This window comes from Sapajus apella, unplaced genomic scaffold (assembly GCF_009761245.1).
Source record: "Sapajus apella isolate SASKATOON/1434 unplaced genomic scaffold, GSC_monkey_1.0 scaffold50, whole genome shotgun sequence".
Classification (NCBI taxonomy): domain Eukaryota; kingdom Metazoa; phylum Chordata; class Mammalia; order Primates; family Cebidae; genus Sapajus; species Sapajus apella.
In genome coordinates, this window is record NW_022436990.1 from 13232405 (window position 1) to 13252589 (window position 20185).

General features: G+C 34.5%; 1 protein-coding gene across 3 annotated transcripts in view; it reads left to right on the forward strand.

Moving 5' to 3' along the window:
- The window catches only part of PRKD1 (protein kinase D1), a 347836-nt gene that overhangs the window by 190970 nt on the left and 136681 nt on the right, over nucleotides 1–20185 (forward strand). For all 3 annotated transcript variants that reach the window (XM_032242645.1, XM_032242647.1, XM_032242646.1), the window contains exon 2: nucleotides 6935–7073. In XM_032242645.1, coding sequence (XP_032098536.1) covers nucleotides 6935–7073 — 139 coding nt within the window. The remainder of the gene's footprint in view (nucleotides 1–6934; nucleotides 7074–20185) is intronic.

A 20185-nucleotide genomic window follows, 5' to 3' on the forward strand; every position in this document is an offset into this window, starting at 1 on the left:
TGGCATGGTGGCAGGCGCCTGTAATCCTAGCTATTTGGGAGGATGAGGCAGGAGAATTGCGTGAATCCGGGAGATGGAGGTTGCAGTGAGCCAAGATCATGCCTTTTCCCTCTAGCCTGGGTGACAGAGCAAGAGTCCAACCCCCCCCAGAAAAGCAGGAAAGTATGACTCAAAACCAGAATATAAACAGTTAATTTAAACAGAGCAGAAATGATAAAGGTGATAGACTTGATAGAAAAATCAAGTATTTAAATGAAAACATGAACATACTCAGGAGAAAAAGTGAACACATAAAAGATCCAAACACAACTTTTAGAACTGAAAAATATAATGTTTATATGCAAGATTTACTGGGTATATATGGTTAGGCTTTGTGTCCCCAACCAAGTCTCACCTTGAATTGTAATCCCCATAATCCCCATGTGTCAAGAGGATTACCAGGTGGAGGTAACTGAATCACACAGGTAGTTTCCCCCAGGCTGTTCTGATGATAAGAAGTGAGTTCTTAGGAAATCTGATGATTTTGTAAGGGTTCTTCCCCCTTTGCTCCTTATTTCTCCTGCTGCCTTGTGAAGAAGGTGCCTTGCTTCCCCTTTGCCTTGATTGTAAGTTTCCTGAGCCCTCCCCAGCCATGCTGAACTGTGAGTCAATTAAACCTCTTTTTTTTAGAAAGTACCTAGCCTCAGGTATTTCTTTATAGCAGTGTGAGAACCATATACTTAAATGGTAGTTTCGACATTGCAATAGAAAACATCAGTGAACCTATAGATACAGCAATAGAAATTATCTAAACTGAACCTCCCAACAAGACAAAAATGATGGTAAAAACTTTCTAAATGTCATGAAATCTATAAACCTATAGATCAAAGCACAGTGAACCTCAACCAAGATAAACAATAACAACAACAACAAAAATCACTTTAAGGCACATCACTATCAAATAGCTTAAAGTCATTGATGAAGATTAAAACACTAAAATAATTAGTGAAGAAAAAAACCTTGCAAACAGGGGATCAGATAACCTATACGTCTCATCAGAAATAATTCAAAGCAAGAGACAAGGGAATTACATTTTAAAGGACTAAAAGCATTAACATACGACTCTATATACAACAAAAATAGCTTTCTAAAAAAATGAGATAAGAACTTTAAAAAAAAAATATATATATATATATATATAATTTCACTTTAGGTTTAGGTTCTAGGGTACATGTGCAGAACATGCAGAATTGTTGCATAGGTACATACATGGCAATGTGGTTTTGTGGTTTTCTGCCTCCATCCCCCTGTCACCTACATCTGGCATAACTTTGAGAGGGAAAATCTGAGAAAAATTTTTGTCATCAAGCTATACTAAGGAAAATTCATCAGATGGAAGAAAATGATACCATGTGAAAACTTGGATCTATACGAATCCCTAAAGAGTGGCAGAAATAGTAAAATAAAATATTTTTTATTTTAAAATTTATTTTAAAGATAATTGTTTAAAGCAAAAAGTATTCTATTTCAGTTTTTCTAACATTTGTGTATTTAAAAGACAGAAAAATAGCATAAAGGAAGAAAGAAGGAAAATGAAACTATACAGTTTTAATGTCATTGTGTTGTATGTGAAATAGGATAAGATCATTATACAAGGAAGTACAGCTGGGTGATAAACCAGGCACGAAGATAAAAAGAAGTAAAGTACAAACAAATTCTCAATATCAAATAATATAGAAAAGGAAAAAAGGAAACAAAAAACAGATGTAACAAACAACAAAAAAGTAAAGGTGATAACCTTAGTTGCACATACATTAAAATATAAATGATAGAAACAACTTAAAAGGTAAAGATTGTTGGCTAGGCACAGTGGCTCACACCTAAAATCCCAGCACTTTGGGAGGCCAGTGTCGGCAGATCACCTGAGGTCAGGAGTTTGAGACCAGCATGGCCACCATGGTGAAACCTCATCTCTACAAAAATTAGCCAGGTGTGGTGGGTGTGCACCTGTAATCTCAGCTACTAGGGAGACAGAGGCAGGAAAATCGCTTAATCCTGGGAGGTTGAGGTTTCTGAGAGCCAAGATTGTGCTATTGTACTCCAGCCTGGGCGACAAAGCAAGACTTGGTCTCAAAAAAAAAAAAAAAAAAAAAAAAAAAAAAACCAGAAAGAAAAAGGTAGAGATTGTCAGACTGCACAAAAAGATGAGGAAGATATATATATGTTGTGTACAACAAGTTTATAAAGTCACAGAGATTAAAAGAATGACAACATAATGCCACGGAAGCATGGCATTTAAAGAAGTTTAAAATGGTTGTATTGTCACGAAGGACAAGAAATAATACCAAATTTAAAGAGAGACACCACATAATATGAAACGGATAAATTTTTCAAGAAAATGTACCAAGTTTCATTGTTTACACACCTACTAACAGAGCTTCAGAATGCTTAAAGCAAATAATAGAATTGAAAGGAAAAAGAGAAAAAAAATCCACAAGTGTATGTGAAGACATCAATATTTAATTTATAGAACAGAACATTAAGCAAATAGAAAATCTGAAAACACTATCAATAAACTTAATCTAATTGACATTTATAGAACTTGCCACCCAACAACAGCAGAATACACATTATTTTCAAATGCACATAGGATATTCACCAAGTTTGACCTCTTGGGCCATAAAACATCTTAGGAAATGTAAAAGTGTCAAATTTATGCAAGGTAGGATTTGGACCTTAACAGAATTAAACTAGGAATTAAGAATCTAAAGATATCTGGAAAAAAATCTAAGTATTTGGAAATTACACAACATTCTTCTGAATAATCCATGAGTTAAAGAGAAATTCACAAGGGAAATTAGACTATATATATTTAAAATTAATTAATGATTTTAGTTGACAAAAATTGTGTATATTTACCATATACAGAATCATATTTTGAAATATGTGTACATTGTGGAATGGATACATCAAGGTAGTTAACATATGCATACCTCACATACTTACCTTTTTTATGGTGAATACACTTAAATTTTTCTACACTCTTAGTGACTTTCAAAAATACAATGTAGTGTTATCTATAGTCACCTCATTATACAATAGATCTCTTGAATTTATTTCTCCTAAATTAAATTTTAAATCCTTTGTCCAACATCACCCTGACTATTACTCACCCACCATTTAGCCCCTGGTAATGACTATTCTACTCAGTGCTTTTATGCATTCAGCATTTCTAGATTCCACATATGGTAGTTGTTTTTCTGTCCTTGGCTTATTTCACTTAATATACTATTCTCCAGGTTAAATCATGTTGTCCCAAATGTTAGTATTTCTTTCTAAGATTGAGTAGTATTCTATTCTGTATCTGTCCACCACATTTTCTGTATATATTTATTCATCGATGGACACTCATGTTGATTCCATATCTTGGCTATCGTGAATAATGCTGTGGTGAACATGGGAATGCAGTTATCTCTTTGAGTTCCTCATTTCAATTCTGGATATTCCTATGGATACCCAGAGGTCAGATTGCTGGATCATATGGTAGTTATATTATTAGATTTTTGAAGAACCTCTATAATGTTTTTATAGTGATGGTACCTATTTACATTCTTTTCTCCATATTTTCATCAATATTTGTTATCTGTTGGTTTTGTTTTTATAGTAGCCATTTTAACGGGGGTAAGATAATATCTCATTGTGGTTTTTAGTTTGCATTTCTCTGATTGGTGATATTGAGCAATTTTTCACGTACCTGTTGGCCATTAGTATATCTTCTTTTAAGAAATGTCTATTCAGATCCTTTGTCCATTTTTTTAATTGGATTATTTGTTTTGTTGCTATTGAGTTGTTCTACAGGTGGTCTCTTCACTCTGTTGATCGTTTCATTTGCTGTGCAGAGGCTTTTTAGTTTGATGTCACAACATTCGTCTTTATTTGCTTTTTTTGTTTGTGCTTTTGGGGTCATACTAAAAGAAAATCATTGTCCAGAACAATGTCAGGGAGTTGTCTCCACCTCTTCTAGTAATTTTACAGTTTTAGATCTTATATTTAAGTCTTTAATACATTTTGGGTTTATTTTTATGTATGATGTGAGAGAAAATATTTTGAGTTAAAAAAATAAAGATACAGCTTTATCAAAATTTGTGAAATATTGCTGAAGTACTTATTGCATTGAATGATCATATTAGAACAGTCTCAAATCTCTCAAATCAGTAATACAAGCTTCCACCATAAGAATCTAGGAAGAAAAGAACAAATTAAAGTTAAAGAAAGGAAATAATAAAGATAAGAAAAGAAACCCATGAAATTAAGTATAGAAAAATAATGGAGAAAACCCATGTAACAAAAGCTGGTTCATTACGAGAAAAATTGAAAAATATTGACAAATTTATTGCCAGACTAAACAAAAAAAGAAATGATATAAGAAATTAATGAAGAGACATCACTATAATCTGTATTGTTATTAAAAGGATAGTAAGGGAATCATGAATAACTTTATGCCAATAAATTTGACAACTTGGATGAAATGGATGGCTTTCTGTAAAGAAACAAACTGCCAAAAGTCACTTAAGAGGAAATTGAGGTCTAAAGTATAGTATAAAGATATTGAATACGAAGTTTTAAGCCCTCCAGCAAGGAAAATTCGGGTTCACATGGCTTCAGCAGATAATTCTACCAAACATTTAAGGAAGAAATACCAAGTCTGCACAACAGTGAACCTCAATCCGTATATTTTGCCCTATTAAAAACTTACCTCAAAGTAGATCATAGTCGTCTCAAATGTAAAAATTTAAACAATGCAATGTGTAGAATAAAATATAGGAGAAAAATCTGTGTTATATTCAGTTATGCAAAGATATATTAGCAAAAGCATGGTCTATAAAGAAATACACGATTGAGTGAGCTTTATGGGCCACTCTATTGGCCACTCATTCAGAACTTTTTGTAGAAATCAACAAAGCATTTCTAAAATGTATATGGAAATTTAGGGATCCTGTATCCAAAACAATCTTGAAAAGGAAAAAACATTGGAAGGCCCTCACTACCTGAATTGCAAGCTTAAGATAAAGCTATACTTATAAACATAATGTGGTGTTATATTTATTAAGGAGAGGCATATAACTCAAACATGCATTTATTGTATGACCCAACAATGCTGCTTCTGGATATTTACCCATAAGAAATGGGAACATGTACCCACTGAAACACTTGTACATAATGTTCATTGCATTTTTATTTGTAATAGCTGCAAACTGGAAAAAAAAATTTCAATCTGTGGGTGAACAGATGAACAATTATGCTAGATCCATTTAATGAAATACTAATAAGTAATAAAAGAAGATAGAACTCAAAAGCAGTATGTATGAATGAATCTCAAAAACTTTATAATGAGAAAAACAAGCCAGCCAGAAAAGAGTACATATAACATATTGTGTGATTTCATTTACCTTAAATTCTATGGCAGACAAGGCAAACAAGGGTGACAGAAAGTAGATCTGTGCCTGAGATTAAGATTGTGGGTTGCATAGATTGCAATACAACTTTTTGGGTTGATGAAAATATCTCATGGCTTCATTGTGATTTTCATTGTATGAGTATTTATATTTGTCAAAACTTGTAGATTTATCCACTTATATCCAATTCATGTCATGTAATACTTCAATAAAGTTAATTTTTAAAATAGTGCATGAGGTATGCATTGTTTTTAAAGCAGAGAAAATGCTATTTTGATTTTCTCTTTGTTTTCTTGTGCTTTACTAGTATTATTGGAGATATTTCCAAGAAAAAGTGAACTACGTCTTTTTTTCTTTTAATTAACACAGTAGAAGCAATGACATCATTTCAGCTGTTGTGTGTGTGTATGTTTTTAAGGAAGTTAACTTCACTAAGTGACATGCAGAAATAGTTTTAAGCCTGGTCATCAGCACTGACTCCTAAGAGCAAGAAGATGTTCTCATATTTATTTTTAGTTCATATAAAATGTTTCACATAAATTTAGCTCCTAATTTTATGACTAAGAAAAAGAAAGAGACTTGTATTGTTTTTATCTCCAGAATATAATAGATTCTAGACATTTCTTCCCAAAAGCAGTTTCTTAAAGTCCACCTATATTGACATAAGTGTCAGATCCCTCATCAGTTCCAGGATGCAGAAAGATAATTTTCTCTTTCCCTGAGTTTGCATCTTTTCCCACTACATTACAAATGTCAATTTATGGCAGAAATAGCAATCTTCAATAATTATGTGAAAAAGTCATTACAATAAAAAGGCCCTTTTTACATACCAAATTAGCTTAGGTTGTTTGCTTTAATGAAAACCCTCCATGCTGCTGCAGATGGACCTTTCTTGCACTGCTCATGAGATTGTGGATTGATAGATTGCATGAAAACCAAATGGAATGTAGTAGGGGCAGCAGGAGAAGGGAGAGTTGGGTTGCCTCCCCGATCTCCTGATCAAAGGGCCTAGATAAAGCTACTGCTCACATACAGAGTATGTTTAGATTTATTGAGTCATCTCTTATTTTTGAATATGCCAAAACAGAGAGACCCAGGTTTTTGCAAACAAATTGCCATTATTATGTGTAATAGAATTTGGAATAAAGCGACTGCCATTTTTATGTTATTGGGTTGCCCTAAATCATGTGAAAGTGCACACCTCTTCCCACCTTGACCACTTTACTGCCAGAACTTCTTTTAATCTTATCTTATATTCTCTTCTTTTCTTGCTCTCTAGTTAGAAAACCACTTGACCACTGCCCCCATGATCTATGTAATTTCTTTGTTTCTGATTTGGAGTCTTCCCAATATCAACCCTACCATTTTTTAAAAAACAAATTAATGATCTAGATACTTTGAACTTTTCTAATTAGCTTCTATTTGTGTCCTGAAATATTTAGAACAAAATATTTGGAAGGATTTTGACGTTTAAACTCTCATGCTATTTGTATTTGCAGTTCCCTGAATGTGGTTTCTATGGAATGTATGATAAGATCCTGCTTTTTCGCCATGACCCTACCTCTGAAAACATCCTTCAGCTGGTGAAAACGGCCAGTGATATACAGGAAGGCGATCTTATTGAAGTGGTCTTGTCAGGTAGTATACTTTTATACGTTTGCTTTATCCATAGAGCAGAAGTTGTATTTGAAGAATTCTTGGGCATATGATTTTTAAAAAAACATAGAAAGCATACATCAAACTCAGCTCCAAGAGGAGACGTTGGAGCTCTGTCCACATGAGAAAGGGAAACAAAAAGCTTCCCTTAGATTGGCTGTGTCTACACCCAGTACTGTTCCAATCATGTCTCCTGACTTGTTGTTTCCTACTGCCCTCTTCTCAGCCCCTAGCAACATACACATGGTGTCATTCAGCACTTTGAATCATTTGGACAGCGGCAAAAGCAAACAAGAAACTCACCAACAGTGAAGCTAAATTAGCTGTCAGGGCTACGGATGTACAGAATGTGTTGAAGCCAAGAAATAACACCAGGGCTAAGAAGTCATTGTCTTATTAAAGTTAAAAGTCCAATAGCTATGAGGTAAGCCAAGGCCAAGGAGGAAGCCAGAGCCCAGGAGTTAGAGCAGGTTAGCTCATGCCATGTGACGCTGGTTAACTCAGTTCCTCAGAAGTGGCTGTATTTGCCTTTGCTCGCATTTGTATTTCTTGTTTAGGATTTGGAAGTTAGTAATAGGACTGTGCCTATCCAAACAGATTTAAAAAAAAAAAAAGATATATTTTTACGTTTTTAAAAAAGCACCAGAGTACTTAACAGTTAGAGTGGAGATCCTTACAATGATGCTCAATGGAATGATAATGATGTCCAAAATTTTACTGTTTATTTTTGTTAAAAAGAGAGTAATTATTGAAAACGTGGATTACGTTGCTCTTTTCTTCTCTCCTGCCGTCTTTGTTTACTATCTCTTTGACTACAGGAAGTCTGGTAGCATTACAGATTCTCAACTTCATTTCTTCAAGTTCCTCCACTCGATTAGAGCCCCATACTTGGATACACTAATTATAATTCAATTTGTCTTTGTTTCACTCACTTTGCTTTGATTCAATCTAGTTCTCTTTTTGTCTTAATTGTTTGCCTACAGTTGTTCGAGGTCCTGGGATTGCCACAATTTTATTGTGTAGATGGATCCTATAAACAAAACTTTTATGCCAGACAAAAGTAATTATTTTTCTATTGTCTATAGGATTGCTAGTTGTTAAACAAACTATAAAAGCAAAAGCTTTGATTTTTTTTTAAGAAGTCACTTGCTTTGGCTGGGTTTTCCTTTTTCCTTTCCTTTGGCTCTTTTGACATTTGCTTACTGCACCTCACCTCCTGAAACCAAGGACTAGATGTGTTGTTTTCTAAGTTTCCTGTTTCTGAACACTGAATTAATTATTCAGGGAAATCATGCCATAATTCATATTAAACTCATAGCCAGGCTGCTTGGTAAATAATGTAATATGTTTTATGAGTCCTATTGCCCTGTGGCAACGTTCAGAAATACATGAGGATTTTTAATATTGCATTTCTAAATATGATGTATTATTCTTTCTGTTTTACTTTTGTTATCAAGCACTTTAGAGTAGTAGCAGACAAATTGAATGCAACCTGTGTGTGGGTGTATTTATGTAGGAGAGGACTGCTTATTTGCATGTTATCCCAGCATTAATGAGCCAGACCTGCTCTTCCCTCATGTTGACCTGATGTAGCCCTCTAGAATTCCCTTGCTGCATGAGAAGTGTTCTGCTTTTCCTCTCCCATCTTTGCAAATTGAGAACTTCATCGTGTTTATGTCCCATCTCCCCTGCCATCTACCCTTTATGTTCCATCTCTCCTGTTTCCCTGGCTAACAGTTGTTGAGAGGGCATTTAAGAGCACCCTGTTTTTTTTTTTCCTGCTCTCCCAGCACCAGACTCCAGAAGGGCTTCCTTAATCTTACCAGCTATTTTGCTGGTATTTAAAAGGAGCTATTCTGTAACAGTTTAATTCTCATTTTGTATGACATAGTGCCACTTCTCCAATGTCATTGACCCTTTAAATTATTCAATTATGTTTATCAATTGTACACACACACACACATTTAATTATGTTTAGATCTCCTGAACTTACCTATAATCATCAGCAGCAGTATTCTTCCAGCTTCTCTCCCACTCTATTGCTTAGCATTGTGATTTGCTCAATAAATGTTTATGTTTAAAATAGTTCTTTTAAAACCATCCTACTACTCTGTATTACAACCCTGTTTCTTACCCATATTTTTAACCTCTTTTCCCTTAGTCTTTTTAGGCCCTGATGTTCCTTTCTTTTTCCCTGTCTGTCTTCCTTGTATCTTGACTCTCCTGAAGGTGATGCTCCATTTCCAAAAGGCTTTGCTTATTTTCCTCCACTCTTAGCTGACGAGTTGAGTAATATGGCCCTCTTCTGATTTTTCATTGAAATTTTTGGTTATATCCTGATCCAGCCACCCTCTAGTCCAAGATGTCTATTTTAATTATTTATGTCACCTTCTTTGCAGTGAAGTGATTTATTTTCTTTAAAGACTCATTTCCATGTATGTATGGCAATAATCAGTGTTAGATTCTTAATCTTACTTTCCATTTTATACGCCCATTGATCCTTGGTTTTGTTAACATGCATGTTTATGATTCCTCAGATTCCTCATTATTAATTTTTGTTGTCAGTCACCCATAGTGCCATTCCTGACTTCACCAATAAGACAAGTCTCCAGCTTCAAAATCTCCACTTGGTAGCACTCCTCTTCTCGTACTCTAGCTTGTCCATCTACCAAGCACACATTCCTGTTCCCTGTCCTTTTTACTGTATTTTAGTCACTAAATGCCTACCATTGTTGACTATGTTTTTCCTTTTCTTTTTTCTCCACATAGCATGTGGCTCATTATATCCATGTCATACAGCACTTTGATGCATTTTCACTGACCTTATATACACGGGCAGGGCCTGCAATACCTGTTACTAATCTAAATTACTTTACCACCCATTTTTGCCATTTCTTTCCTGAGCCACATAGGACACACAGTTCCCAGCCTACCTGAGTAAATGCAGATCCAACTTTCACCTGACCTAACCATTGTTCAACAGTCTTTCCCCCACCTCATCCTTTTGTTATCCATAGATATGAGGGTCTCAATAAACATGTATGAGTTCATTTATTGACTACTGGCTATGAGAATAATGTTACCACATATACAATATTTTGTAAAAATACTGATTTTTTTGTAAAAATATTATTTCTAGATATAGTCTCAAAAGTAAACTGAACTTCAAGTCTTCTTGCCGTGCATTCTTTTGGCCCACATAAGAGAAATTAGGATATATCAAGTAATAGGATTGTCCCATGTTATAATTTGAGGCAAGGCAAATGATAGCAACTAGGACACCTCAGGCTATAGGTGCAGGGGAGCTCGGATTACATATTCACTCCTGACCCAGTTCTGGAGGAGGACAGGATGGGTGCTGATTGCCCTGGGACAGATGCTATTTCCTAGAGGTATAGTTAAGCATCAGTTTCACCAAAACTGCAGTGGGTAAAGGAATAAACAAGCTGTGGAAATTTTCCTTCTGAAGACTGTAATTTTACTGTTAAATTTTATTCAAACTTTCTTTTTCCTTATCACAAATTAAATTTTACTCTGTAATTTGACATAAAGCTAACCTGGTTCTTTTTATGTTTAACTAACATTCTACCAGCAGGAACATTTTCTGACATAGGACTGCAGCAAAAATGAGAGGAAAAAAATAGGAAAAACATTTCAAGGTTAAATACTTTTATTTATTCAGACAACATCAAGAATTTTTTTTCTTTGCCTATATCATTTTCTGCTCAGACTTTTCATCATCTTTAAACTGCTTTGGGAGTGAAAACTAACCAAGCTGCTTCTGGCTAATTTGCTGATTTTTTTCCTCCCTCCATTTCTTTTTGTAAAACATGACTAGTGTGAGCTAGTACATTTAAACACAGTAAGCCAGGAAAAGATTGCTCATGAGTAGATAGATTAGGTTATTGAGGAAAAAAATGACAACTGCATGAAAGTTTCTTACCCCACCTATCCGCACTACTGGCAAATTCTCTGTTAAACAAAGGACTAGAATTCTTACTATTGTTACGAAGTAGGAAAACACTGAAAATGCACATTTCTTTTACCAAAGCCAAAGTCAAGTTCAAGTGTATGGTACTGAACTGTAAAATAAAGGTCATGGAATGTATTTGAAGCCTTCTTCATGATGGAGCTTTATCAAATCCTGATAATTTAGCCTTAACAGATCAAATTAATAACAGGACTACATTTACATGACTCAAAATCTTTTTGTTTGGTTGGTTTTGGTTTGATCTCTAATAATTATTAGTGTGTATATGTGTGTGTTTATGTACATATGGGTGTGTATCTTATAGGTAGTTAAATAGTGACTAAAAAAGTACTACAAGAATTTCTCATATTAAGTCACAGTTTTAAAAGTTTGAGAGATAAATGTTGAATCCTTCTTTCATTTAAGGTTAAAAAAATTGATGTTTTTCTTGGGCTTCTTTCATTATAGTTTTAGTAGTAGATTATCTTGTATTATAACTTTTAAAAAAGCCCTTTGTACATGTAGTTAGTTATTTGGCCCTCAGTATCAGGAGAAGGGAGCTTCATTAGAGAGCTCATGCCATAGTCCAGGCAGAAGAGGTGTGGGCCTCTTCTCGGGTCATGACAGAAGAGCTGAAAATGAGGCAGAGAAGTCAAGAAATATTTTAGAAGTAAAATTAAACAAATATAATAACCATTTTGATTTAGTTGATTAAGGAGGAATGAAAAAATGAACAGAACTCTCAGGAGAGGTACAGCTATGTGAGAATGTGATGACATTTTTTTTACCCCACCCCAAGTCTTGCCTTCCATACATTGTTCAATGTGTTTGCCAAATGGTTCAGGTATACCTGAGGGGCCAAATAACTAATTTCTCAGGAAGGTAGTATTGTTTTTCTTTGTGATTTTGTACAAGTTGCAAAACCTTTGGGCTTCAGGAATTTTTCTTTCTTTGTTCTTTAATCAAACAAAAAGCTTCTACTAGATGAAAGTATTATACAGTGCTAACATTATATGCATTCTATTTTTTTTTCCATTCTGGAAGTATTAGGCATGATGATAGGATATAATTTCCAGTGCCAGAACATTTGAGTTTATCCTTTGTCTATTCTTCACTACTTATATAATTGCCAAGACATGTAATCATTCTGCACCCATTTGTCCTCATCTATAAAATGGGGATAACCCTAGCACCTATATTGTAAGCTGTTTACATAAATTAAAATATTGCTTGTAAAGCTCATCAGACAGTTTCTGTACATAGTAACTTCACAATAAATGCAAGCTATTAAGATTGCTTCTTATCCTCACATTCTAAGCAGCCTTTAAATGTGATGTGTGTGCTTACTAAACATACCACAAAAGGGAATCCTGATCTGTTAACTTTGGGAAATGTTAGGTAAACAACTTTAAAGCAATTATTTACTGCAAGAGTCTTCAAAACTTTGGTGCATGCTAACTCTCCAAGGTCATGCCCAAGTTCACTTTCTCACAGAATACTTTTTCCCTCCTCTGAGCATTTGTTGAGTCCTGGTTCAGTGGACTACTCTGGAGATACTCCTCTGGGTCGTGTCCATGGAACAAATTGCCTGAGAGGATGATCCAGTCTCTCTACACAGAGGGGAAGATTTGAGCCATAGACAAGTAAGAGTTAGGAAGTATGAAATCTTTGCTTACATAATATCACAGGTTTTTGAAGCAGTGTATATAAGTAATTTTGTTTTCTTCACAGTGACTCTGGAAAGTAGAGAAGTCAGATATTTGGAAAGCTGTAGAATATAAATTGTAACTTGCCTACATCCTGCAGAGAGTGGGGAGCTTGAATCTGTGTTCAGTCACTATTCATACCATTTCAATACCATTTAGTCCTTTGAACTTGAACAAGTAAACAGAAATAGCTGAGGACTTGTTCAAAGAATTCCTTCTACAATAAGACAGCTTATATTTCAGGGGACCATTGATGGTATTAGTAACAGCAAAAATAGCAATGAGCTTCAGGAACCATTGAGATGATTTTTATCATAGACCATTGACATCCTCTTTCTCATAAAAATATAAATATTTAATTCATATACTCAAACTTTAGTGAAGTTAAGAAAACCCTGAATGTTCTTCTCTATAGTTACAATACAAAATATAAGACAATATAACAGTGACACTACTTCACCAGGATCCCATAATAATTCCAAAATTCTGATCAAAATGGAAATAGTGTCTTAGGGTCACTATATTTAAGAGATACTTATGAGTAGATTTTTCTCTTACTAAGTTTCATTGCATAAACCATAAACCAGAAAAAGATATGTGGTAATAACATTTAATTAAGCTTCTTTTTTCTTTTATGGAAAGTGCAAATTACTGATTTTGTATAGCATTGTAACAGCTACATTCATTTCTCTTAGATATAATACATTGGTTAGCAATGTGGCAATGTTTTATCATCTCTGAAATATAGGCAGAAGATAAAAACCCCAATAATATTTTTTCAAAAGTATATTACACAGATATAATTTTTGTTTGCTTGCTTTTAAGAAAGGAGTATTAATTATGGGCAACACCTTCTCAGCCCTACTACTACTTGAGCAATTAAGGTTTTATAAGACCTGGACTTTAATGCTCGATTTATATTTCTTTGTGTTTGTACTTGGACATCTAAATGTCACAGGCTGAATGGAACCAACTTTATCTAACTTCGGTTGCAATTATCTTTGCAGGCGGTTTTGGAACAGTGGAAAATTTAAATGTGAAAAGACAAGTCATTTCTCTTTTCTCCCAAGTATGGCTTATGTTAAATGTGTCTTCAGCATTTCCTTTTTATGATTGTTAATATTCTCTTCCCATTCTTTTCTTTCAAGTAAACCCATGTATTAGTTCATTTTCATACTGTTATGAAGGTACTACATGAGACTGGGTAATTTATAAAGGAAAGATGATTAATTGACTCACAATTCCACATGGTTTGAGAGGGCTCAGGAAACCTGCAATCATGGTGGAAGGTGAAGGGGAAGCAAGGACCTTCTGCACATGACAGTAGGAGGGGTGCTTGTGAGAGCTAAGGGAAAACTACCATCTATAAAACCATCCGATGTCGTGAGAATTCACTCACTATCACAAGAACAGCATGAAGGAAACCACCTCCATAATTTAACCACTTCCCTCCCTTGACAGGAGAAAATTCCAATTCAAGATACAATTTGGGTGGGTACACAAAGCCTAACCATATCAACCCAATTTTAATTTCTTTATACCACACTAAATCATTTTCTCAGAGAAGAGAATGCAGACAGCAAGCAGGTTAGAATGTTTCCATAGACTCCCACTTTTCCCTGCTTGTGACTTCAATAGGGATATTGTGCTTGGAGCACTCTTCCTCACTTTTATAGTTTTCTTGGTGATTTATCTCCTTATAATTGGATTCTCCAGGGAGAAGATGGAGAAGCAATGCACTATTGTGTTATTGCTTCTCATCTGTTTTTTCTCAAGCACTCCTAAGTATCAAGGCAGAGGGAAGAAATTCTTTCCAGGTGAATTGGGGAATAAGAAAAACCCTGAAGTGAAAAGTCTTTTGGAGCCGCTTATTTCATATGAAAATTTTATGCACATTTTGCATTCTGCTGCATTATATTTTTCATACTGTATAATTTTATCATATATATATATATAAGTGTATATATATATATATATATACATTATTGTACTTTAGGTTCTGGGGTACATGTGCAGATCATGCAGGATTGTAGCATAGATACACACATGGTAATGTGGTTTGCTGCCTCCATCCCCCCGTCACCTATATCTGGAATTTCTCCACATGTTATCCCTCCCAGCCTCCCTACCCCCTCTATCACTCCCCTATTTTCCCCCAACAGACCCCAGTGTGTGATGTTCCCCTCCCTGTTTCCATGTGTTCTCATTGTTCAACACCCATCTATGAGTGAGAACATGCAGTTTGATTTTCTGTTCTTGTGTCAGTTTGCTGAGAATGATGTTTTCCAGATTCATCCATGTCCCTACAAAAGACACAAACTCATTGTTTTTTATGGCTGCATAGTATTCCATGGTGTATATGTGCCACATGTTCCTTGTCCAGTCTGTCATCGATGGGCATTTGGGTTGGTTCCAGGTCTTTGCTATTGTAAACATTGCTGCAATGAACATATGTGTACATGTGTCTTTATAATAGAATGATTTATAATCCTTTGGATATATTCCCAGTAATAGGATTGGTGGGTCAAATGGAATTTCTATTTTGGGTCCTTGAGGAATCACCACACTGTCTTCCACAATGGTTCAACTAATTTGCACTCCCATTAACAGTGTAAAAGTGTTCCTATTTCTCCACATCCTCTCCAGCATCTGATGTCTCCAGATGTTTGAATGATCACCATTCTAAGTGGCATGAGATGGTATCTCAATGTGGTTTTGATTTGCATTTCTCTAATGACAAGTGATGATGAGCATTTTTTTATATGTTTCTTGGCCTCATGTGTGTCTTCTTTTAAAAAGTGTCTGTCCATATCCTTCGCCCACTTTTGAATGGCTTTGTTTTTTTCTTGTAAATCTGTTTTAGTTCTTTGTAGATTCTGGATATTAGCCTTTTGTCAGATGGGTAGATTGCAAAAATTTTTTCCCATTCTGTTGGCTGCGAGTTCACTCTAATGATAGTTTCTCTTGCTGTACAGAGCTCTGGAGTTTAACTAGATCCCATTTGTCTATTTTGGCTTTTGTTGCCAATGCTTTTGGTGTTTTAGTCATGAAGTCCTTGCCTATGCCTATGTCCTGAATGGTTTTGCCTAGGTTTTCATTTCTTGCCTCATGTTCTTTTACAAATAATATTAATAATAATAGTGATGTTAATATAAGGACATATAGCACTTATGATGTGTTACATACTGTTCCAAGTGCTTCATATATATTAGCTCAGACATATGCATCATATTTATAGTATATCTCCACATAGCTTCAATTTAATAAGTAGTTGATTTTAAGTCAATACTTTGGTTTCAGTTCCAGAGTTGTCATTTATTTATCATATAATGTTCAGCAAGTCACCTCATTTCCCTGAATCTTGATCCATCACCTGTAAAATAGCATTAACAGTATCTCCAACATATGGTTGGGCTAGAGAATTCATGAGAATAAATATAAAGCATTTCACAAGATGGTGCCAAGTGTGAAAAGTGCCAAAAGTACTGAGTCTTCTCACCCCACCTCCACACCACTGCACTACATATTTCTTGAAATAAGAATGATTTGTTTTGATATTTGAATCTTTAGTATCTAGTATATCACATGCAATCAATATCTATTTATTGAGTGAAAGAATGAATCCTTAAATCAGTGAAATGGACAAACCAACAAATACATAAATGATTAAATTGATGTCCTATATATGATATCCAAGAATTAATGTTGTTGTATAGGAATTGAATTTTAGCGTCTACCATTAGTTCTCCTTGACCTAATCTATTGGTAAAATTAATATTATCATCTGATTAATTCTTCTTTTCCTGGACTCTTGTTATCACCTAAATATCATAAAAAATTATCTTTTAGGTAATTGTTTATTTTAAACAGTCCTGTTTTTAAAACATTGCAATATCTTTCACAGTATTTCTCATGCAAAATGAGACTTAATTCATGGAATACCAATTGTTTTCTTAATTTCTGTAACTCCTAGATTGTGTTTATCACCATGACCAAATAACACCATTTGCTATTTTACTAAATTCACTCTTCCTTGAATCAGTTTTCCCAACCATCGCTCTTTTCTTCCTAAATATTCTTGCCCTATTTCTGAGATATATTCAATAGTTGCTCCTTTTCCATGTACCCCCAATACTCATCTCATTTGACTTCATCTATTTATTCATTGTCTTCCTTTCTGGAACCTCTGTGTTTCATATCTTCATTACAGCCCCTAAGAGGTGGCCCTGAAGATGGCCTCGGGCCCTGGCCTTTCTATTTCAGAGTCTGGAAGGAAAGAAGACTGATATCCTGAGGTCTGGCTGCCCTATCCTGCTTCTCCTTCTTCCCCTTCTGTTCCCCATATTGGAACTCTGTAGTTTTATCCATTTAGCAGAACAGCTGTCCCTGCCTAAGGGTCAGCTGGCAAGGCCTATAGAAAAAGTTGAGTCATGTGCTCCAGAACTGGATTCTAAATCTCCGTAGATCTCTGTCAGCAGTACATACCATGGTTTTCATGGAAGGACATATCAAGCTCCTCTCTTCACACAGAATTAGCCTAAGGCTTAGTTGCTCAACATCTGGCAAGTGGATTTTCAGCCAGAAATTATTGTTTCTCCTCTTGTCTTTTCATCTATTACTATGCTAATTGAAGACAGTATTATAACTGTCACCAATATAAACAGGAAAAGAACACAAGGGCAATGAAAACCACACAAAGGGGACTTTTATCTCTATTCTCTGTTTACTGTAAAACTAAAAATTTCTTATATTTGCTTCTTAGAAAGGAAGTTTAATGTTCTAGTCTAATTAAGTGTTACCATGTTAGGACCTTGATGGCACAACAGGACTTTTAATATAAGAGTCATTCTTAAAAAATATAGTAAGGCATTAGCTTATTGTTTTTGTGTTTTTACATAAATTCTCCTCTAAAACATACATGGCTTATTACCAAATTTGACTCTGGATTATTTGGGATTTATTTTCAAAAAATCAGAATTCATGTCAGAAATAAAGGCTTGACACATAGGACATAGTGAAATAGATGAGTTATAGAATCTGACAATAATATGAAAAATGTTTTAAGCAATTATAGTATCTTGCAAGTAGGTATTATTTTGGCTCACTTCAATAAAGAGGTGATATTTTTAGTTAGAATGTTTGAACAAAACCTTTGGTTTTCTGCTGAGTTGGACAGCACAAACTTCTTGTGCTTGAGGCTTAAACTAGAGAATAACGATGTTTTGTTTTTTATTTTGTCTATTTGTTATAAAAGTCTGAAATTCCATTAATGAGAATTGGCTGATAGATACACAATGCAACCATTCCTCTAGATCTGCACTGTTCAGTGTGGTAGTTTTTAATCATATGTGACTGTTTACATTTAAATTAATTAAAATTAAATTAAAATGCACCCTATTGGGTGCCATATTGATATAGAACATTTTCACTATCAAAAAAAGTTCTATTGAACAGAGCATCTAGATAAATCAAATTTTTACTCCAAAGAGACTATAAACCTGGATGACATTGTTTACACACATGCACAGCCTGCAGAAATACTTTTACTAAAATGACCTTCAGTGTGACATATTGAATGATGTTATAAATAATACACTTGTAAATTTTGGTAGCATATTTATTATGGAAGTCTTGTGGAAGAAATTGTTAACGATGTCACCCTGTGATTACTTTGCAGCACAAATTCCTCATACTTTAGTACCCAGAACAGCTCTATTTTATGAGTAATATTACTCTTATTACATCTAATGTTTGTTTTTGCTTTGGTTTTGGACTCTCAAATCTAATTTGTAGACTCCTTTTAATAATGATACAAGTTAATACTGCATCTCTTTTATTATACTAACTTTTTGTATTTGGCATAATTCCCATTTCTTCAGGGTTTTAAATTTTCTTTATCTTATTTCATTATTTGCTACATGGAATACCCTACTGATTAAAAGAACAGGTCTGAAAGTAACCTGCCTGAGTTTAATTCTAATAGCTGTCCCGTTTCCTAGCTGTGTGGCATTAGGAAAATTATTTAGTGTTTGAGTACCACAGTTTCCTGATCTTCAAACTGAGGATTGATCTTGGTAATAATGTAAAGTATCTAGCACATTGGCTAGGACATAAGGATTTTCTAAAATCATCATAGAAAGAAAGGATACAGGAAAAGTAGAAAGGAGAAAAAGAAATAGATCAGGAAGAGCAATACAGTATTATGATAAAATATACAGACTATTTGTACCATTTATGAATGGCTTTGTTTCTCTGTTTTATCTCATATTTTTTTCAAAATACATGGTGTAAGTTTTGATGGCTTAAAGAAACATACAAAATATTATAAAATGTCAGTAACTGACAATGGATGTTGTCTAAGTTAGAAAAGACAACATTTAGTTAAATATGTAAATTCTAGAATATTCATTTAAAAAACAGTCATATAACTTTATTCTTATACTTCATAAGCTGCCTTGATTCATATGAAAATGTGCTTTTGAAAGCCAGGTTTTTCTTTGGTAAATTCATTGGTGTTTATTCACAAAAGAAATTCTAGGTTTTGGGTAAATGTACATAGTAGCATTCTGAATGTAGATTTAAAAATTTATTAATCAAGACTGGTCAATGAAGGCCAATATTGATCAATATTAGTTTTATGTGGATAGATACACTTTTCTAGTAAGAGGTCGTATTGGAATGCCTTTTGACTCCTTCCTATGCAGTGCCAATCTTCTTAGTAATGGGAAAAATCATAACACTTACTTTTTTGCCTTATTTTCCTTTTCAGTTCTCTGTTTCTTTCTCTGTACACACACACACACACACACACACACACACCACACACCACACACCACACACACACACACACACACACACACACACACACACACACACACGAGACAAAAGATCCTAGAGGAGGAAAGGAAGGAAAGGCAGAATACTTCATGCTCTCAATATCAACAATCATTAAAAAGTCATTGAAAGCTGCCTACATTAACAAAGCCAATTGAAGGATGGCTACTAAATGGCTATCTGAAGACTTCATGGACATTAATAATTTTTGTTGGAGGTAAAAGATTGGGCTTCACTTGAAAATCTGCCAGATATTCCTTTTGTTCCATGATTGGTGGCGCATGGCACTTCAGTTCAATAACTCATCCATGCCACCATCTGCCCAGCACTCTCATTCTGCTGGTTGGCATGTCATTTATTTGCTTTTAACATGCAGCCCATATAAAAATCCCTCATAATCTGCCAAAATTAGAAATGCAGCTGTTTTAAATCTTAAACAGCAATAGCACTATTCATTATGCCAGTATGAAGGAATAAAATAGAAAAATGTATTTGAAAAGAGCAATACTACACCAGAATGTATTTGTACCTTCACTTTTTTTTAACATTCAAGACATCTATAGTCTGCTACCAGTGCTGACTTC